The 23,484-nt window shown below is 40.2% G+C and overlaps 1 protein-coding gene across 2 annotated transcripts in view; it reads left to right on the top strand.

Moving 5' to 3' along the window:
* The window catches only part of plpp4 (phospholipid phosphatase 4), a 58,269-nt gene extending 36,413 nt beyond the window's left edge, over window positions 1-21,856 (top strand). For both annotated transcript variants that reach the window (XM_023286350.3, XM_055018949.1), the window contains exons 3-7: window positions 3,473-3,563; window positions 7,501-7,564; window positions 7,722-7,846; window positions 16,647-16,817; window positions 18,373-21,856. In XM_023286350.3, the coding sequence (XP_023142118.1) occupies window positions 3,473-3,563; window positions 7,501-7,564; window positions 7,722-7,846; window positions 16,647-16,817; window positions 18,373-18,581 (660 nt within the window). In that variant the 3' untranslated portion in view covers window positions 18,582-21,856. The remainder of the gene's footprint in view (window positions 1-3,472; window positions 3,564-7,500; window positions 7,565-7,721; window positions 7,847-16,646; window positions 16,818-18,372) is intronic.
* The last annotated feature ends 1,628 nt before the right edge of the window (window positions 21,857-23,484 follow it).

Here is a 23,484-nt window from a genome sequence, read left to right as displayed (position 1 = left end):
ACATGCTTTATAAAAATGTTGACATTTTACATTAACTTCAGTGTTCATAGATCTTTTGCTGGTGACAGGCCTCTAAATTATGAGTTGGAAAGTAAGCCCCCTCCCACACCTCCCACCTATATGCCTCTTGGGAAAAATACTCCCAGTGTGCTGACACCCAACAGTCAGACTTCTTCAGTGTCATTTCTCTGACACTGGCCCTGAAGGTGTGGAGAATTTATCTGGCCATTAAAAGAAGTCCATGGAAGGGATTTACATGGAGCCACACTGACTCATTGTGACCTTCATTAAGATACGTATTGTATGAACTTGTGTGCAGAGTGGTGCTTATTATGAGAAATTCTTTGTATTTGTTGTTGGGCCTCCTAATCCAAACTTAACCTTTGGATTAGGAGCTTATAGCTTCAAATTAGTGTCTGAAAATGGAAATCGTAACTGTTTTCATTTCTGCAAAGCTCATGTAATAAAATACTCCTGTTGGTGAAAATCAGGTTGTTGTTTTTTTATGTCCTAGATGACACAAGAAAAACAACATGACTGTAGAGTTACATCTAAGCCATTTTAAGACAGAACAGATTAGTTTAATGGCAAAAAAACAACAAAATATGTAACTTTGACAAACTTACATGATTTTAGGGGTTAACTGAACAACCACAGAACGACTCTAACAGGAATAATTAGGCTTTCCAGAGTAAACTTAACTAAATCAACCGAGTGTTCTGAGACTACTTGAGAACTCCCTGAGTCCTTCCAGTGTAAATGGGGTCTCTCCTAATGGCACTTGGTGAACAGATCTGACCAACTGCTTAATGAGAATTACACAAATAAGCTTGAGAACTTAACTTTTTCAATCACAAGACAGAGGCAGGAACTCATAATTCTGAGCTCTGATGAAACTGTAGCAGTAAACTTATATACTGACAGTTAGTAATCTTCATAGATCTGTTAAATAATCGTCCAAGGGCATCAAAGTGTGAAAAATACATCTTCCAAAGCGTGTCTTCTCTTTTAATGAAAAGATATAATCCTCTTTTTTAACGGTCTTTAAATTGTCCATAAAATATTAGGACATGATCATCTATTCATGTCAAGCATTTAAGATGGTTTTGGATACTTTAATGTGTTTCTATGGCAACAGAGATCCTCATAAGTGCTGCTCTCCTCATTTACACTTGACTCTTCTCATCTTTGACAGCTGCATTATACTCTGAGGATTCCATTTTAGCTAAAAATACTGTCAGGATCAGCAGCCAAATCTGCCCACAAAGTCAGACAACTGTTCTGTTATAGTAATGTCCCCCTGCATATGTGGAACTCATAATCACTGGGGAAGTACTGACATCCTTTCATTAAGGAAAAGCACTAATACCACTTTGTAAAAGCACAATGTTGCAAGTAAAAGTCCTGCATTGGAAAGTTTACTCAAGTTAAAAAATATAAGTATTATCAGTACTGATATGTACTCAAAGTATTAAAATAAAAGTATTTAATGCAGAAAAATGCCACTTCTGACTGTTCTATTATTATATATTATATCATTGGATTATTACAATTCATGCATTAATGTAAGAGCAGGATTTTACTGTTTTAGTTGGCTGAAGTGAAGCTAATTTTGAACTATTAACTACATTTATCTTTTCATTATGGCTTAAAATGCTGATTATTTGCTCCATTAACTGTGTGACTGGTTTGCTAAAATTCTGGGGGAAAAAAGAGAAATGCTGTCAGGAGTCAAATGATTGTCAAACTAGTTCTCATCTTAAAAAAAAAAAAAAAAATTGGCTAACTCATCAATTCCAACTGTTAATTTAATAACAAAACATAATTTGGAACTATTTATGCATGGGCATAAATCTTAATTTGTTAAGTAATTAGTGACTAAAGCGCAACAAAGTACATTATTTCTCTATAAATTATCAAGGAGTATAAGTAGAAACTGTCATGAAAAGAAAAGTAAGTGCCTCAAATGTGTGCTTTAATAGAGTACTTGTCATGGACAGCGTGTGACCTGCCACATTCCTGGTTGGCTCATCGGCTTTTGCTCCTCTCTCTCTGCTTGGTTGGGAGAGCAGCTCTGGCAACCCACACCTGTGGCTAATCACAATCACCTTGGGTTTAAAAGGAAGCGCCACACATCGTGCAGTATGGGATTATACTGGTTGTGCAGTGGGAGTACCGTAGGTTCTGAGAAGACCTCCAGATAGAGGTCCTGGACCCCCGCTGAAGTCCGGAATCAGCTCTGGCCTCCAGACAGAGGTCGTGCCTCCCCCTCTTCGCTCTTGCGAGTTTCTGGCCCTAGTGACTAATTATTGATTTGTCAATCAGAATAAAAGAGATGTGATTATACCTGTCTGTCTCCTGCTCTGTGTACTTCTCAATTTGGGTTCCAAAATTACCACTCCCTGTGACAGTACTTGAGTAAATGTGCTTGATTATGTTCCACCACTGGAAAATTTCAGCCAAACAATGATGGTTTTTTTTTCACTGGATTTGCCACAACCTCCGTGAGAAAGTGATGGGAGCTGCTGTGATTCAAAGGGCACTGATAAACAGGGTGCATTTTTGGTAAATGTGATGGAGGCTACTTGCTGCTGATTCACCACAACCTCTTGTTTCAATCCATTTTTGCCAGGAAACCTTTTAGTGCACTCAGACTTGTACGTGATTTGTGGTACATTGTGATAAGGCGTTAAATTCATTTCCATCCACAGAAGCTGCCAAAAATATACTGAAAAATCATGTATTGTGATACTATACACATATTGTCTTCCTTGCATTTCAAATTTGCACTGTACAGTTTGAGTTTTGCACTATGTATTCAGAGCTACAATATGGTGTCTGTATTTTGTATTGTATCCATGTCTGCACCAGTGTCGCAAAAACATCAAAAAACAGTGTATTGTAATCTTAGATTCAGAGAGCAACTGTTACTGCACTTATAAGTGAATCCAAGTGTGATCACAAGTTTGAATACAGCTCCTTCAAGGGAATAGTGAGGTGTAAAATTAGCTCATAATTGGCAGAGATACAGATACACATACGGCTGAACTAATAAACTACACTCCAGGGAAATGCAATATTTGTGTTATAATAATGGAACTGAAACTCTGCCTTTGTTTTTCTTTTAAACCTTTGTTGCTTAAGGCAAAGGAAATATACTGAATTCGAACAGAAAGAAATTAATACATTCTGATGCATGAATAATTACCTCAGTGCTTGGGAGTGACAAATCTCTTATCAAGTTAGGGGCAAAATTCTCTCAGTACAAGCATGAGGAGCATCTGAACAATAAAGAGGCCCCTCAGTTTGCCTCGTTAAAATTAACTTTGTGTAATGGATAGGTCCAGGTCGCTCCCTGAGGCAGAAGTCATTTTACGATTAACCTGCAAAACAGGCCCAGTGCAATGGTGCAGTGCATCTCTAATGTCACAGTAATAACCCTACATTTGTTATTGTGTTTATTTCCTCACAGGCAATTTCTTTCCTTACCCCACTGGCGGTGATATTTGTGGTGAAGATAATTCAGAGGACGGACAAGACAGAGATCAAAGAGGCATGTTTAGGTGCGTGGAGCCGTTTTCTTGGTTGATAAAAGTCAGATTAGTCTGCAAAATCTTAAAATGACAGCATATTTTAGTGGAGCATACTGCATTGGGAGGAGATTTTTAATAACTGTGCGAAAAACCAGTCTCTTTCTAATTTTCTTGCGCTTTAATGCCTTTCATTTTTCACCAGTTCTGCCTGGAAGCATGGGCTAATTGGCCACATATAGAAGTGCTTTATAATGCTTAATGGCACAGATCTTTCAACTTTGTGCCCTAGTGTTGCTGTCAGTATGGTCCCGCATAAGTTAATCTCAATTACGGTAGCCATGAGTGTATACCCATTTAAAATTTCATGCTATTTGTCTCATTCTCCAGCAGCATCTGGGTGTTTCTCTCTCACTGACTTTTTCCCCCCGTTTGCCATTTTCCCCTGGGTCTAGAGGTCTGCGGAGGCTTTGCCACATCAGACGGCATTAAAAAAGTTTAACACAAATCCAATTAAAGAGACACACGGAGATGAATCAGGTGGAGAGAGGGTGGCTCAGTGCATCAGTGCAGAGATTACAGTGCTGTGTAGAACTTAACAGACCCATTACCGCCTGCAGAGAAGCACTTCCACAAGCTGCACAGGAAAACAGCTTTCAGGAGAACAAAGACTAAAACGAAGACCATTATTCTGACAAGTTTCTACATGATCATAGATCTGACTGTGGCTTTGAACCAAATTCTCGACCTAATGAGAAAGAAATATCAGAGAGCAGTACTTCTGCTGGATGTGTAGTAAAAAGGGGCTTATTTTTAACTACCTACAGACCTATTTATTTTTGTTCCCAGGCTAAATCACAGAAAAGCAGTCGTCCTGATATTTTCGCTAATTCAAGGAGTTCAAAGTTGTCCCTGAGGGTCCTCTAATTCCAAATTCATGAATCAAATCTTCAAACAGATATAATTGAGCTCGCATAAATTGTGGCTTTTGAGATAGATTTTCACTCTTGTAGTACCAATGGGACTTTGTTTTGCTAATGCAATGTGTTTACTGTTTGATGCACTGCATTCTATTATCTCATTGCCTCTTTATTTTTCTTTGGAGTAACAAGGAACACGGTGTCATCTTTGCAGAGTGGTCTAATAACCCTTTATCATTACCAAACTCCTGCTGCTTAATTACGTGATTATCTATCAGTCAGGATGTAATGAAGCCATTTTGGAAGTTTGATTATATTTTCCAAAAGGGTTCACTCTGAGAATGGCTCTGTGATGATTCTGTAGTAATTGTTTTCCATTTTGGAAATAAAGCATGAACAATATTATTCATCATTTGAATATGAGATCGCATAGCAAGCAGAGGCATGATTGTGTTTGGGGACTAATCTTCAAGTGAGGTACACTGATAAGTTTCATTAGTGCAACAGTGTCTCTACATATTTTTACTGATGTGTCAAAGTTTCCACCCTCAAGATATAAAAGTAAATTATTGAAAAGATTTAAGCATTTCTTTGTTGGATATTACTTTCAAGGTTTTCTCAAACTCAAGAAATCAACTCTTGCAGGAGCTGAAAGGGAGGAACTTTGGTGATGTAATGGCAGCAACTCTGTCTTTTTTCAATAGGCCCCTAATTTTCCTGAAACTGTGCCCTGTTGCAATCACTAGACCCAACTCTAGAGCCTGTGCATGTGAATGTGAACAATTTTGGTGATCAGAGGCACAAGTACAACTTAAATGTAGCACAGCGCGTTTTGGCAGAGAGACTGATGCAGGTTGAATACATTATTAGGAGGATGAATACAGCAGGTGCTCTTATGGTGGGCTTTAAAAATGGCAAATCTCTCCCAGTTCCTCTCAGATGCTTCAAAATGAGCAGATATGAGGAAAGCTAGAGCTAAACTGGAGAGACAGAATCAAAAATTGGGAATATATAATATGTGACATGACTATGTAGCAGCCAGTGGCTGTATCTTCTTTGAGAGTCTTAGCAGCTAATCACGCTAATTCAGCAGAAACCAGCCCATTTGATGCCAGCAAATTAACAAACAGTGGTAATTGCAAAAACATTGACTGTCAAACAGTGCCAGTGCTACTGTTGGCTTTGGACCTACAAAAAGTTCATTAGTCCACTAATGACTATCAGTAGGTATTCCAGGGCTTCAAATACATCTGACAGAACTAAGGTTAATCAGTATTTTTATACACAAAGTACAAAGTCTGAGAAAGATCTGTTAAAGAGAACACATTGCAATTTAATGTCACATATTTGAACTAGTCAAGCAGATCATATCTCACTTTTGGCTTAAATCTGATCTCCACTGAGTTTTCCAAATTAACAAGCTGTTAAATAACACTGACAGTGTTCTCCTCAGCAGCACATGAAGAAAACGCATGAAAGGGCTGCCAACGTGGGGTGAATCCAATTCCCCTGGAGATTACTGGGATTAACCTATGAGGGCGAGCACTCTGGCTAATGATGAGTCCTGGTGGTTTTCTTTATGGCTAATTAAATGAACGTACAGCTACGGTGTAATGCCTACCTGTCAACCAACTGCAGTCCTTCTGTTTTCATTACGGACATTAAGCTGCAGCAGTAATTGTTTCACAGTCAGATTAGGCATTCAATTGGTGCAATCATTTTGTCACTGTAGGGTTACTTAGTTCACCTATACCTCCTTTTAAGAAATCTAATAGGTATTTACTAGCTTTTGGCAGCCTTCCTCTGCAGGAACTCAGGGCAGGTGAACATTTACACAAATGATCCCTTAACCAGCCTTTCTCTTTCCACTGGATCTATTGGATGCAGTCCAATGATAACTTTGACCGCAACCATAATTCTCAGTGTGCCAAAACAACAACAACAAATAGTAGTTGCTGGATGTAATTTCAGCTTTATGAGCACATAAAAATACAACAATAGGGGGTTTGCTGTGTTAGAATATGTGGTGATTTTGTGTTTAGGATAGCATTGTTAGATAGAAGACAACTGCTGCTCAGCAATGACATATGGAGAGCAGAAAAATGGCATTCATTGCCCTCTTAGAGCTTAACCAATTAGCACTGAGACCAGCTCAGTAGTGTTTTAGGGCCGGTTAGAAGCACCTACCCAAGAGTAGGTACTTTTCTCCCTCAAATAAGACCTCTAGGTTGTACAAGCACAAAGGTTCAGGTTGTCTTAAAAAAGCCCAAGATCCTGCAGTGGAAAACTGCCTATGTGTGCATAGCTTTAATTTTAGGGACTTATATTTGGCATGCATGGTTCTGTGAATGCACACCACATCCATGTCCACAGTGCCACTGCAGTGATGCATCAGTTGTCGTGATATTTAGCTTGACATTCATGCACTATGAGGTTCAGTAACTGTGATGATCCTCTGACTTTTGCTGGTAAAATTTCAAAGTGTTCAGCACTTTGGTTTATGCTAAATACTTGCAAAATCTCACTCCCATTCCCATAAACCTAAATGGCACTTTGAATTCATTGCTAATGAGCTAATGTTTGTTAGCTAACACACAAACACAACATGTCAAACATTAACATTTTTGCATGATCACTATATTTTGTCATTGTGCATGCTGAAGTTAGCATTTCACTAAAAGCACCACGGTGCCGATGAACAGCCGCACAGGGCTGCCAGTGTAGCCTACACTGTGTTTAAAACCTGCTTGCTGCTGTTGCTGCCTAGACATCATGAGAGGCAGTTTCACACATAAATGCTGACAACCATCTGTCCAGCCATGAGGCAAATTCCCTTGGACCTACATGGTTGTTTTATTTGTTTATTATATCAAAAGATTTGAAAGACTGCCAGAGTCTATATTGCACTAACAGCGAAATCCATTCATTTACAACAACACAAGTGTTTCAATTAAGGCTTCTTATGCTGAAAGTGTCAGCTTCATCTGTATTACCGGTTTCCACATTAAACAACACTAAAGATGCCTTTTTGTGTGTCTCTTCCTCTCCAGCTGTGTCCCTGGCTCTTGCCCTAAATGGAGTCTTCACAAATACCATCAAGTTGATTGTTGGCAGGTACGTAAAACAAACTAAAGCATTTTACCTGCTCTGTTGGTGATGCTAAATGTTTAACTGTAAGCTCATTAGTTCACCTTCTAGATATAAGGTCGATGAATTGACAAGTAAATTAGATAATACTGAAACCAATTTTTGGATTGTATTTCATTTCCAGACCTAGGCCAGACTATTTCCAACGTTGTTTCCCAGATGGCCAAGTGAATCCGAAGATGCTGTGCACCGGGGAACCTGAACTAGTCTCTGAGGGACGCAAGAGCTTCCCCAGCAGCCATTCCTCCTGTGAGTATCACGAAGCAGGAGATGCAGATCACTGCCAGCACACTCAACACAACACCAAAAGATATCAGAACTCTCACACTGACTCATTAAAACTGCATAAAACAGTAGTTATTCACTCAGTTTGATCTTGATGCTCTGAGCAACACTTCACCAAGTAGAAAATGTCCATGTGTGCTGACTGGTTGTTTACAAGGTGTCTCTTGTTGCTGCTTCTCTTCAAAGGTAATTACAACATGTAGCGATGAGTTATCATTCAATTTACCGATTCATCCTGAGGCAGCTTGTTGAGATTGCATTCATTCTTCAATAAGTGAGAGGTGAATACACACACACAGTTTTAACCTTATTCAAGTTTCTGCTGTGCTCAGCTGCGCAGACCAATGTGGGACACTGGGCATCTTTTCAACCATATTGCTTTCCAAGCTGTTTTCACTACAGCAGCGCGCTAAATAATTCACGTTTTTCTGTTGTCCACCTGATGAATGTTAAGTGGTATGCATGGAATGTATGCTGCGGGCCACCCAGATGCTAAAAAAACTCCTCAGTATTATATGGTACACCAGGCATGTAAAGACAGCATTTACAAAGACACATCTTTGAAAACATCACTTAATGGTCTTACCACCATTGAACATAAAAGATGTCACTGCGTGGCTTTGAAGCTTTTCCTTCTTTTTAAAGTCCACAACATAAAATGCCTACATTGAAATTATACTGAGCCTCGTGCCATTCATTATTCAAAATGAAAGAAAAACTGTATATCCTCTAGTAAGCTTTGCCTCGACTGTGACATACTTGATATTTCTGTGTATTGCTTGCTTTTGTTCACATTCTTATTACACTTCCACTCTGGATGCATGCTCACAGTTTACAAGATAGTCTTGCAGAATTCGTAAGTACTGCAGGAAGGTGTAAACAAATGTTTGCATCCTTCTGAAGCATGCAGTTCTCACAGACAGGTTGACAAAAAGTGAAAATCCTTGAAATCTTGAACTCTTTCCGTGTTACATAAGTTAAGAGAGAAATAGTATGGAGAGGTGGGCGGCTTATGTGTGTATGAGAAACATAGTGTTTGTAAGATGGTTTGGGAATGTGCTTTATCAGTGTGACTGCACTGACCTACTCTACAACAGGCTTCTAATCAAACAGGAGATTATTGGATTTTACATGTTACAATAGTATGCCAAGACACAGTAATGGATAAGATGACTTAGTGAGCGAAAATTCATTGATGTCAAAGACGGCTGTAATTTCACGGTCCACTCTGATTTCAAATTGATGTTTTAGCATAATATCTCAGTTTAATGCTTATAACTTCACCGACACCTGCGGTAAGACACAAATGCTTTGAAGTGCCGCCTATGTCCCATTAGAAATGGCAAAGAGGGACGGTGCTCTGCAAGTGGCTGCAGCATTGGGTATGGATTACATTCATCAGTGCGACAGCTCTAATAGCCTTATGTTGTTGCACTGTGAGTAAGAAAGTGATTGAGAGAACAGTGCGATGGGGACACAGGGAGCACCCATATGCCAGCACGTCTAGAGAGCAGAAGAAATCCAATTTCCTGTCTGTGTCCCTTTTCACCAGACAGTGCTTGTTGGACCACGCATAAGTTACAGAGCTTTTACCCAGACAAATGTGGCAAGGGACAGAGGAATAGGGCCAGACAGATGACAAGAGTGAATGTAGCCTTATTTAAAGTGGCATGTGGCTGCAGCACAACACGACTTCTGGCTGGTGTGAAGCCCGAGGCACAGACGAGAAGAAAAATAAACAGTTTTGCTTTCAGAGACCCCAAGATGCATTCAGACAAGCAGATTATAGCAACACAAGATACTGTAATCTGAATGGTAAACTATTACCCAGCCTAATCCATCAGAATCAGCCAAGACAGAGATATAAATATACACCAGACTACTGTTTTAGATGACAGCTATTTTTTAAAGCACTATTATTACTGCATTTCAAAGTTTTTACAGCAGACCGGGTTCTCTGTGATTAGATTTCTTTTCTTCACTTCACAGCAAAGTAAGAGAATAACAAAGATTGGAGGAGACAAGTCCCAGAAAGAGAAAAACAAACAGATAAATACCAACTCCCTTGAATCCGCTGCACCAATATACACAGCAGTAAAGCAAGCAGACCCTCAAGCATTAGCAGTAATTGTCTGCTTCTTATTCATATTCATCTCACTATTTCCCCTTGTGCATATTAAGCCATTAGATATGATCAATTAATATACACTTTTCAAAACCATCTGTCATCTTTACCATCTACATTCTCTACCATGCCTAAATGAATCCTGTGAGACAGATCTAATCACATCTTGGAATCTCCACATTGCTTCATTGACTTATGCACAACTGTCTATTTTAAATTAACCATGGATGCAATGTCCATCATATTAATTCAGCATCTTGAGAGAATTGAAGTTCTGCAAAGTGCGCCCTCATATTATTACTATAATACCGACAGGCACTCTTCAGCATAGTGTGAGTGAAGCAGCAATTATGCAGTGCTAATAAGGAGTTTCTGTTGAGCTTTTGTATGTTAATGGATAAAACAGCCTCTGTGCCCAAGTGGTTGGTTAATATGCATCACTTCTGGTGAGAGTCAGAACGCTGTCCCGCTGTTCCCTGCAGGGGTGAAAGGTCAAGGCTGGAGGGAGAGCAAGCAGAGAGCTGAGCGATGGAAAGCATAATAATATACATAGGCATTCTACAGATCTTTTAGCCTTGAGTGTGGTGTTGAAGGAAACTGTTCTATCACAAAGCAGCAAATAAGGAAATAAAGACAAAGCCATTGATGGAGTAGAACTTGAACTTTTGTATAATCACAGTTGCTAACAAGACAGGCACTCAGAGAGTGCAGTACTCTGCCAAGGCTGCTCAGTCGTTGTATCATTTCCAACGGAAATGTCCTGATCAGTCTGCAGCGGTCGATTTGTAGCAGGATCGCAGTCATGTGATGGTCAACAGGCAGCTGACATAGTGTTTGCTTGTTGTCATAATTATAGTGACGCTGTGCCGCTATCTTGCAATGATACGGAAATCTTTAACAAAACCGTGGATCCAGACTATAAGCCGGATCACTGCCAAAATGAAATCAGGTGGTCATTTCTGACCTTCGATGAAAATTTCATCCAAATCCGTTTGTCCATTTTTGACTAATGTTGCGCACAGACAGAGGGATAAACGTATGCCAGTCATCACATAACTCTGCCACGTTCCTTGGCGAAGTAATAAAAAGACCAAAAGTGAAAGTCTACAGCTACAGTGGTGGTTCTTTGTGGTTCCTCAAGTGTGCTGAGCAAAATGCCAATATCAGCATGTTAACATACATGTGTTAGCACTGTTAATGTGGACGTTTAGCAGGGATAATGTTTGCTGGCAGGGGTTAAATCGGAAGTTTGAATGTGGGGAGTCTTTGAGGTTTGACAGGAAACCAATTTCCATACAGAGAAGCCAACATTTTAATCTAAAACAACTGATAGACATTAATCAGTATAATTTAACTATAAACTACAACTATGATGTGTTAACAAACCTTTCTTTAAAGGTACTCTCTTGTTTATCAGTATCAAAAATAGGAATGACAGTGTGAGTTTGCCGCTAAAGGAGGAGAGCATAATAATATGAATGAATTAATATGCACAGACCAGGCATTTCAATGGGTAGAATAAAAGGTAGATCATTATATATATTCTAAAGTATTAAAATGTACACTGACATGAATGATGTTACAGCTCAGGAAAGATCAAACCATCTTACATTACGTTGTGTAATTTGAGGTTCTTCCATATTCTGCTCAAACCACACTAGCTTGCTTCAGTTTAATGTAAAAGCTAGCTTGTCCTGAACAGGCCTACATCTTGTGAAAAAGCAGTTAGTAAAAATCAGCATTTAAGTTATTTAAGTAGCATATCAGTTTTTTTTTGTTATGCATTATGTTATAAAATGAGGTCTCCTATGTGAGTTTCTGACCTCTGAATCTACTTTTCTGTTCATCTATCCATGCTAGTAGTTTAAGAATTACGTCATGACTTGGGGGAGGCCACTTTTTAACTTTTTCATGGCCAGAAATGAAATATTTATAAAGCATTAACGTTTAACGTTTATGTAGCATTTTTCATTTAACTAAGAATATGAATGACAAGAATAAGAAAGCAAATAAAAAGTAGCTGCCACTCCTGGCTGCTCTCATCCCCACAGAGGATTATGTTTGACGCTTTTTGTTTTACAGTGTTCAGCATCAATAAAGTTTGGTTTTTGTTCTAATCTTTGAGTTAAAGTAAGTGAAGTTTATGATATTGTGCCACCACACTGCAAGAACAGCACAACTCTCACTTATGCATGAATCATCTATTAATTACAGCCTATTTTTTTACAAAATCTTTGATGATGAAGGTACATCAAAACAAACAAACAAAAATGCCAAAAATAGCATATTGTCAATATTTTAGAGACTCCCCCAAACCAGGGGAGTTCATGTCTTACTAAGAGGAGTTGTGCTCCCCTGTAGTTCTCACCTTGGCTGCCATCTGCACCTCCTGACAGGCCAAAGAGAGGACTGATCTGCAAGGTGGTTTACAAGGAAACCTACTGACAGTGTAAAGGATGAAGAGCTTATGGTATGAGTGAAATCACATTTTTGTCATTGCTTGACAAACTGTAAAAATATATACATTCTTCAATATGGATGCTGAGAGTTTGATTGTTCCCCATTGTCTTAGCCTCAATATTTTCAGTCAATTCAACCACTGAATAAAATGTTCAGTCCTTTTACAAACCACTTGATGACTATCAGTAAACAAAATGTAACTTAGGATGGCAATGTAATTAGTCTGTTTTGTACAGAGCATATGAGCTTAGTATAAGAAGAATTTAGTATGTGTACTTTTGCCAAAGTACTGGACAAATGAAAAGTTCAACCTGATGATGGTTATTGAAGAAAATTCAGAGGCTTAATAAAGTTAATGTAATTAAGGCTGAAGGGCACACAGGTGGCTTTTGGTAATTCACTGAACACTCAAACATGGTACAAGAATGCTGCTGCCATACAAGAAGTAACTGTACAAAACATAACAGAAGACTCCTAATGACCAAGTTATATCTCGGGGTAGAGTAACCACTTTCAGGAGAACATTGAAGAAAATAAAAATGCAAATTTAAAAAATATTTTTCCGATTGATTATTTCAAGTGTCGAGTAAAAGCAATAAGTAGGCTTTCATGTTGTTGACGCACAAAAAAAACAAATGTTCCATGTTGCTTGAAACACTGAATGCACCTAGATGGGGTTACGAGTGCCTCTGATGTTTGATAGATGTTTGATTGATTTTCATATTCATGGAGTGACTGCTTTTTTAAATTGTCATATTTTACAGAAAAGAAGGCAACGATGTGGCTGAAAGATTTATTTTTTATTATTATTATTCCTTTCCTATATTATGTCACTGGTGTGTCAAAATGCAGAAATCCATTCCTCCCATTTGCTTTGAAAAAGTGCAATTTGAATTGGTTGAAACTTCTGAGCAGACCTTGAGCTTGTTTGAAGATGAACAAAGCAATCACACTGTGCTCATCACTCTCATTAGGAGTCTTTGTTTTCTCTCAAGGGAATTACTGTTAGAGGCTTTTGAAATACATGAAGCGGATTCATTACCATGACGATGTTTTTGCCTTCCATGGCCTCTTCTCTGTCCTCTGGCCTGTCTTGGACTCCTGCTGCGTCCCGAGGAGCATCCTCCAGCACATATCGAATAAACCGAACATTCATTGTATAACACACTGGCTTAGTTAATTATGCTAATTTTACATGAAGAAATGTGTCTTTGCATTTCTTTGTGTGTCCCTTGTGCGGGACACATACTAGCTGTTCCAACTTAGTGGTTTAATCCACAAGATGTTGACTCACTGTGTCTGCAAACATATTGGTTGTGTGTAGAATTTAAAACAAAATATTCCTGTTACTGTCCAAGTTTCTCCTGCAATGAGCCATTTCCATTCAGATGCAGATTGCTGTTTTTGCAGATGGCTGGTTTTAATCTGTTCATGCTTTCTGTCAGTAATTTTTTTTTAAAAGGTGCAGGAATGTTTTAAAGTTTGTATTGCACATAGGTTTAAACTGAGCATTAGCTCAGTTTAACGCCAAAAACTAACAATGTCAAAGTGTTTGACTCAAGCAGCAGCTACAAGGACATACAAATACGCCACAAATTAGCCAGGACTGTAATGTACATTTTAAGTTTTCGACTGTGAGTGCATGAGTGCGTTCGTCTTCTGACAGTTGGGTGACCTGTCCAGGGTGTTCTCCTGCCTCCCTCTCAATGCATGCTTGGACAGGCTCCAGCTCCTGTCATTCTGAATGAGTAACGATAATGGGTAATAGCAGTTAACTGGATCACTGCAGCTGTCTTCACAGAGAAATACCATGTGGGAGATGATTTTCCATTCATAACCGCAATACAGAAGAAGACTTAAAGCAGGCAAAACACACATTATAATATATACTGGAGTCAAAGAATGTAGGTGAAGTGGCACATTATGATTCACTGACGCTTTTCTTTCAGTATTCAGGTAATGCTATGGTGATGTGGGATCAGTGCTACAGACCTACGAGGGGATATCTTGGAAATGTTTGATTTTCTACTGTTAAACTGCTCTTTTAAGGTTAAAATGTTCAGCCAGAAGACCGAGTGTGTGGCTCATGGATAATTTAGTTCTATCTTTCCAAACGACTAATGACATTGTCTTAGCTGTAGTTAAAGCTATTAAAATGAATGGTGTGAGCTGCTGCACTACTGTGTGACTGGGAATGTGCAGAGGTCGCCCAGAAGTGAGATGGATGGACACTGAGGGATGCTGAGGCTGTGCATCTTTGCAGACTTGTTCATAACCTCCGAACAGAAGGACTGATGAAGAGAGCCTGAAAAGTGATGTGTTGCTGTCTACAAAACCCATGTGGTACACTTTGTGGGTGGTGATGATGACTATGTGCAGTGTTTTATAAACCACAAGGTGCCAATTAACTTGCAGCATGATTCATATTTCCCCTGTTGTTATGGATTGTTTCAACTGACTGAATTAGTTAACTTTATTTATTGGTGAATTCAGTCTATCATCTGCTCGCCCACTTTAAAGCTTAGGGCTAATTTTCTATAAGTGCCCACCCAGCTGTACAGTTTTAATATTTTTCTTTTGGGGTTTTGGATCTGGGTCCACTTCGGTCCCAGTGATTCATTTTCAAGTCTACCACTAAGCTTGTTGGAGGTGCAGAGCCGTACAATGTGTTGTTAAGAGTTGGCAGAGAGCCTCTACAATCTACCAGTCAACCAAAACACAATTTTCTTTGTAGATAAGCAGAAATATTTGCATATCTCCTCCCAGAAGCATAATTTTTGGATTTCTGTGCTCCACAGAATTTGGGAAAGTTTACTTATCCAGCCTGTGCCCCCTTGTTGGCCACATTTAACTCACATCAGCTGGACATGTCGGCTTGCAACAACAACAAGATGCCGCACACAATAGTGGAGTCCAACCAAAAAGCTCACATTAGACATTCCATTCAGTCCTGCAAAGGAGTTCAATTTAGGAATCCATTTTAAACGAAAAATCCAATCAAGCAAAGTGTAACATATCCATAACCTCCAACCTGTAGAACCATTTGGAAATAAAAACCCAATATCAGCCTAAATCACCACACGATATATTGGTGCACACCGCCTAATGGAAAATGTTGAGTTTTTTAATGGAACCAACCCCCCCTCCTTGACAGCAGGACAGTCTCTGAGACAGCTGGACTTCCTGCCTTCTCTTCCCACCATCCTTCCTCTCTCTCTCTCTCTACGGGCTGCACACGTGTTCTGGTGTCCTTAGTATTCTTGGCCAGTTTGTGGGTTGAGTGACAAATGGGCAGCTGATGGGTGCTGATGGGTGCTGTTTGGCCGGCTGTAGCAGTAAACTACTGGCCCTGTCTCAGCACCACCTCTTATGGCTCTATCACACAACCTTTAATTCGTACAATTACACGGCTGCTGTTTTTCTTACACTAACCACCATCAGCTAAGGCAGGAAGGGTCTCTCCACTCACATGCATTTCTCACACAGGGCTTTATTTTTCACTGTGAACTCAACACACACCGATGCAGAGGAGAGTTCTTGGATAAAATAAAGGTTGTGTCGCAACTGTGCACAAATAATTTATCAACTCCACAGATCTTGAAAGGTGGTGTAATTTGGGACATATATAGTCCCTTTTCTTATCTGTCTTAGGCAGTAATACGATTGGAACCAGTCGTTAGTAACCTAATTTTGAGATGCGCAATGCACACTGAGGCCACATACACACTTTGTGAGAGATTGCATATTGTTAAATAAGTCTTCTTTAGTGTGTGGTTTGTGCTTAGTATAGTTCTGTAAATGTAGTTGTCTGCTCTCAGGCACCCGCAACAGTGATTTACTACAGAGGTTTTTCCCCTGACAGATGGCAATTCCATCCCTCAGTACGATTAACCGCAGTGGACAAACTGCAACACTCCCATCAGCTTTCTTCATTACGTTTTTCTAAAATGCTTTGTTATCACACACACGCACACACACACACACGCACGCACGCACGCACGCACGCACGCACGCACGCACGCACGCACGCACGCACGCACGCACGCACGCACACACACACACACACACACACACACACAAACGGATTCCACAGTCAGGATGACAGTTAATAAAGCTGAATGCTGATGCTTAATGTTCACTGCTGATTTTCTGCTGTTTCTCTTTGTCTCCCTGCTCCAGTTGCGTTTTCTGGTCTCGGTTTCACCTCCTTCTACCTGGCGGGAAAGCTGCAGTGTTTTACGGATCAGGGTCGAGGGCGTAGCTGGCGTCTCTGTGCCATGGTGCTGCCTCTTTACAGCGCTATGATGATCGCATTGTCCCGGACCTGCGACTACAAACACCACTGGCAAGGTCCGCCCAGCAGCTCAGACACATGAATGAGATTTTCCTGCATTAATCAAAATCACTGTCACACAAACCCTGTGTCCTTTTAACTAACATAGTGTTAAATCTGCTTCTGTCAGCTGCAGTAAGATAGATATTCAGAAATCTGTTTCAATCAAACGTGGCTCATGGCACATTTATAATTGTGACACAGATAATTTACCAGGCCTACATTTGAAACAGCTGTACTGCTGTAATCATGCAAAAATTTTAACTTAATCAGCATGACTGACAAATTGAGGGAAAGAAAACATAATGATGTACACTAAGTCAGGCTGGGCAGACTGCTCATTTGCCCAACAGGCTGAAAGTTGTGTCTCATGAGACTGCTTTGTTTTAGTTATTCTATAATGGTTTTGATTTCTTGAAAACTGTGTCAAATAACAGTGAGGTAACATTTCATTCAGCACCATTGGAAGCAGATTAAAATAACAAGCTTCAGATTTGAGGGGACAGAGAGGCGGGAATGCATATGTGGGTGGGGTGTTGGAAAGAATATGTGATAATATGATGACAGCTCCGTCATATGGTGTTAATTAGTTTTAAGGAGCCATATGTTCCTGGGTAGCAGGGCAGCTACCAAACAGAGAACTGTCTTTACAAACAGGATTTATTTACATCAAAAGCGCAACATATACAGTAGTCACAGGCAAGCTGATCACTTTGAGTCATCTTTGTATTTCTTTCTCCTCCCTGTCCTCAGTCGACTGTAAATAAGCGGCAGTGGTGCAGCCCATTAAACTTGAGGGGCTTCAATCTGCTCCCAGTGTAAACACAAGCTGGGAGCCCCATTAGCCGAGCTGCTACACCACGCTTGATGGATACTAATGTTCTCGCCATCCTTTTGCACTTTAGAGATGCACTCTGTCCTCAGAGAGGAAAAGGCTGGGCTTCCAATCACCGTCTCAATGAGGCCAACAAACTAATATATTGCATCAAGTCACAGTCTATTAAATTCAGCTGACAGGGGTTGATGAAACATTCGCAGAGCAAGCTCGTGAATTGTAACTTGCTTGAATGGTGGAAATCGATGTTACATTATTTTTCATTTCAGCCAGAAGGAGAAAATAAAGTGAGACTTAGGGAAAAATGTAATTTTGATATTAGGGAAGCCTCAACTTCAGCTCCTTCAGACACCAGCTGGCTGTGTCATTTTGATCTATACGCAGCAATATAGGCTTAATATTCACCATGGCACTGTGATATTAGGTGATATATTATAGCTTAAAGGGGGACAGGTATAATACGAAACTCTTCAGTGTTTGACAAAGTGACAGAGACAGCCTGTCCACAGGCAAGTGAGCCCAGTGCTCAGTAGAACAGATTCATTGCTTTGCCTCTTATGTTACTTTTATCAACCTCTGAACTAGTCAGGCTTGATGAATGTTCACTGAAACACTACATACACATGCAACAATGTCTAATTAACTGAGCTGATTTGAAGAGCAGGTGGTATTTCGTGTAGCCCACACAAGCTAAGTTTATCTATAGATGCAAACCTTAAAATATATGTGTTTTGCAGACGCCTTTGTTGGAGGGGTGATCGGGTTGCTGTTTGCGTACATCTGCTACCGCCAGCACTACCCCCCCTTCCTGCACATGGACTGCCACCTGCCTTACGCCAGCCTGGCTGCTGCCACCCACACGCCCTCGCACCCTCAGGACGACCCGCAGCCCACCGACAACGCCACCACCCTGCCCCTGGAGGGGTTGACTGAAGGGCCAGTATGACTAGTGGCCACCACCGAGACTCCCCCCAACACCCTCACCCAGCCGCCAAGCCCACCTCCCCTCTCCTAGAGACTAACTGGCTCTTGTATACATTCCAGTGGACAAGAAAAACACCAATTCCCATACTGTTCCACCTGGTCTCGGTGACACCTACATTCCTTTGTGTTTATATTTTCTTTTTTTTTTGTCTTAAACCTGGTTCTTGCTCAGCAGCCATTAAAGCCTATATTTAGATGCGATGTATGAGAGGAATCGAATATGGGACATCACCGCTGAGAGGGAAGAGAGAGAAAAACATGTTGAAAACTTGAGGAATCGTCTCACTAATGGCTGTGAAGGAAGATGAAAATATTGCCAGTTTTTGCTGGAACTTTTTTTTGCTTAATGAGAGATATGGTTGGCAGGTTGTTTTATGCTGAAGTTTATTTATTGTTTGGCTGTTAAAGGATTGGAAGAGACAGCTGGGGAGATTAAAAAAAGAAATCCCATGAAATGTCACAGCAATTAAACCGTGATACCAAACCAGATGAACTGTTATGTACAAGCCACACTTAGAAACAAAGTATAGGATTTGATAGCAAGTAGTGTCAGAAAGTAAATGACATCCTGTGTGTTTCAGTAAAACTATAAATGTATGCTGCATTTTCAGAGTGAACGTATGGCAGCACTGGCCTAGATTCATACATAATGATAAATACAAAACCAATACATTCTTGTAGACGCACTGGTCCATGTCAGAAAACAATATTCAATATTTCTTTACCTGAAACTCCTCCATTACCACATTTTTTATCATTCCATTACTCCCCATTCCCTAGGGCTTGCACATCCCCTCTGCCTCATTCTGCTTCCTCTCTGGGTTACTATCCAACTTCATTCTATTGGAGCCCTGCATTCAAAACATTCAACACATGTTCCCACCGGCTGCACACGGACATGAACTCTCAATGAGCGCAATCAATAACAGACAGGTGGGGTGGCGTGGAAGAAGTGTGCCAGGACACGCACGAACTCAAATCTGATCCTGCATTAATCCTCATTACCCGAGGTCAGCCACTGCTGTTTCTGAGGACATTAGGACTATATGAGGTGCCCCACAAACTGCCCAAGCATCACAAATGGCTTTCAGCCCAGTGTAGCCCCACAAATAGACAATCTAGCATTCAGCAGGCAACAGATCTGAACAAGAGACTGTGATTTTGATGTATTATTCATCCATTAAAGTTCCGTTATTTATTAATATCGGGACAGCGCGTTGAAATGAAGCAGACACCAAAGATTTGTAGCCTTTTTTTTTCTGCCTGGGTTGTACGCTCTATGCTTTATTAACAGAGATGACACACAGCCAGATTACTGGTTCCCTATCATCAACAAAGCAATTTGTAGCCTTTTTACAAATTTTGTTAGAAATGATGTATCATTTTGTTGCCTTGGTGACTGTATTTTTTATTTATTTTTTTGACGTTGCTGTGACATTAATGGGAAGGCGCAATCTCAGCTTACCTCTAACCCGACCGAGCTACAGGAAGGCAAGCATTATATGTTTGTTCTGAAAAGCTTGGGGCAGGGGGGCGGAGGGGGATGCAGAAGATAGCACATCAAAACAGAACGAAATGAGCAGCAAGCCAAATGTAGAAGGTCATTGTGTAACTGTAATGTCCTGTCAGGATGATAGCAAACCTTGTTTTTTTACATTTGTTAAATAGACCACACGTTTTCAGCATCAGCGGAAAACCTTGTACCTTGAGTTCAGCCGTTGTTTAACTTCATTCTGGGCACAATTTGGCTCGTGGCACAATAGTTGACAAGGAAAGCTTCTCTGTTCAAAATTCTTTTATATGTCATTTATTAAAATCAGTCACAACTAAGCCTCTGTCACTAATGCAACCCACTGGCAGCTTCTTAAAACTGAGAGTGTGTGTGCGTATGTGTGCGTGTGGTGTGTTCGTAGGGTTTTGACAAGGCCTATCTCACACTGATGCAATACAAAATGAAACTTTACAAAGAATGAACCTTTCACCAGAGGGACAAAGGTGCTCGACTCTGCACATCAGACTCTGTGATGGGACTTGAAAAGGCTCTGAGAGTTGACTGTAACAGTGAAGTCCTCTATCTGACTCCATTCAGTCTTTCAGTGCAGGCCTGGAGATCAGTGACTTGAGGAAGATTTTGGGGATGAAATGATTGTGACACAGATGCATTATGTTCTATAGACGTGTATTTGTCTGACTTGGCAGTCTGGTGTTTGACATTTAGTTCTCTCCTATTCGATGGTACAGTATGTACTGAGGGGGGGACGGGGGGGTGGGAAAGAAAAAAGTTGTTCAGAAGTCATATCTGTGAGTATTTTTCACTCTTTCAACAAGGGATTTAGTTACCCACAATCCTTGGAATCATTCCCTGATCTCTTTTAATTTGGTGCTATAGATAGTTTTGTAGCAGCAGGTGTCCATTGTTTGTTTAAAATGGTGGATGTGTCGTTTTGAAAGTTAGAATAATTTTCTACCGAGAAAAAGATAATTAAAACACATATTTCTTTTAAAGTCTGAAGCTCAAGGGCAACCAGTGCTCGTTACTCTGTGATTTTCTTTTCAGTCATTTCACCTTCACAAGGACTGAAGGGATAAAAGTAACAAAAAAATAAATAAAAAATCAGTTATTATGAATAGACGTCTGAAGAAAAAAAAAGAGTGTACGACTTAAGAATCTTTGTTTCATGGCATGCCAGTTCCATTTGTGTTTTCTATGAATAAGCATGTCAGGCCTTGAGAACTCTTTGAGCTGTGTTTTGCTGTTTGTATACTTGTACAATAAAGGACTGCAGCTGTGTGAAATTTGTCCATGAAGAAAACAAAGGATTCTAATATATCTTGTCTAAGTGTGATCGTTGGAGCCTGTGTTTGTTGCAGGAACTCTGAGCTGTTTCTCTTGGATTGAACACATCACTGAAACAAATCAAGGTTTTTGTATACAAAAAAAAAAAAATCCACCCTGTAATCAGCATATATCTGACTAAACATTGTTTCTTATGATATGCAAATGAACGATCTTAGTTTATGCAGCAGCAGATATTTAAGTGAGCTATACCCCAAGTTTATTTTAATCATTTTATGCTTCAATGGATTTGCCTTCAGATTGCACAGTGATACTGAGGGAGCTGAATGCGTGTGTGTGAATGTAACGTTGTTCTAAGTGCGTGTTGTGCTTCTTTGCATCAGTTTGTGTTGCGCTCTTGTTTAGGGAGTTTCCAATAAACGTGTGTATGCTTAAGACTACCTCTTGCTTTTTATGTCAGGTCTGTTGGCCGGTTAGTTTACACTTTGGTCCAGACTGAAAAATCTGGGAAATACTTCAATGGTTGCCTTTGTTTTCTGGGGTTTTTTTTGTTGTTGTTGTTGTTGTTTGTTTGTTTTTACAGATATCCCAAGGTGATTTATCTTAATAACTACATTTATTTATTTATGTAACAGCTGGATAGCTCAGTGACTAACACCACTGACTTTGACATGGGAGATTGGTGTTTCAAATCCAGTGAAGACCTTTAGGCAAGGTCCTTAGTGCCCCGTCTACCTACTTTGTAGTGTATCTACTCTTAAATGGATGTCACTTTGGATAAAAGCATCTGCTAAATGAAACTGTAGATTTAAACTGTTTCCATCCATCCATCCATCCATTATCTATACACCGCTTAATCCTCACTAGGGTCGCGGGGGGGGCTGGAGTCTATCCCAGCTGACTCAGGTGAAGGCAGGGGACACCCTAGACAGGTCGCCAGTCTGTCGCAGGGCTACATACAAAGACAAACAAGCACTCTCACATTCACACCTACGGGCAATTTAGAATAATCAATTAACCTCAGCATATTTTTGGACTGTGGGAGGAAGCCGGAGTACCCGGAGAAAACCCACGCATGCACAGGGAGAACATGCAAACTCCATGCAGAAAGATCCCGGGAAAGCCGGGACGCGAACCAGGGATCTTCTCGCTGCAAGGCGAAAGTGCTAACCACTACGCCACTGTGCAGCCCATTTAAACTGTTTATGATTATTTATTTTAAAATCATTTATAAAACATCCAAATTTTGTGTTTTCACATTTCAAGCCCATATCTTGATTTAGAAAATAAGGACAATTCATGCTACTATTTAGAAACCCAATTACACCATCTGTAGTATTCAGAAAGCATAATCCAGGATACTGTTGCATGTATACATCTTCCAAGTTTCTGACAACTATCTGTGTAGGTACAGCTTCAGCCAAGCAACAGAAACACAAACAAAGTGATATTTCCCACAACTGTCCAGTCTGTATACCACTATAGTCACCCTCAGTAGTGATGGAACCAGTGATGGTGCTGCTGCTCCCTCTCAGGTCACACGAACGGTTAAACTCTGTCACACAGTGAGGAAAAGGTCCCGCTCACATGGAATTTTTCTCTGCATTCAGAGTCACCAAACTTCATCTTTGCATATCTTGTAGCTCCCCTGTGCTCTGTGGTGACAGTGACAGCCTGACCCTGGTCAAAGCTGGGACGTGTTGAATACTTTCCTCTCATCTCACATTGTTCGCAATATGGTGGAGAAGCTACATCTGCAACACAATGTAGACATTTAATCCTGCTAATCCTGCTCTACGCCAAAAGAGTGCCTTCATTTCCAATAGGCACAGTCAAATGAAATTAAGGTTACGATAACACTTAAAAGAATGTCGAGTAATCTGTAACTTGAATGCTAGAATCTATCATGCATACTGCAATATGAATATCCAGAAGTCTCTATGCTACATGTAAACAACATGATCAAACCCGGGGTAAGTTTAATAACAGGGATAGCGATGTGCTTATAAACACACTACATGAAATATACTGACAGTGTGATGGATTGCCTTGAAGTTTATAACAGGCT

This window comes from Amphiprion ocellaris, chromosome 16 (genome assembly GCF_022539595.1).
Source record: "Amphiprion ocellaris isolate individual 3 ecotype Okinawa chromosome 16, ASM2253959v1, whole genome shotgun sequence".
Taxonomy (NCBI): Eukaryota; Metazoa; Chordata; class Actinopteri; family Pomacentridae; genus Amphiprion; species Amphiprion ocellaris.
The sequence above is the reverse complement of the archived record's forward strand: the minus strand, read 5'-3'. Positions and strand labels throughout refer to the sequence as shown.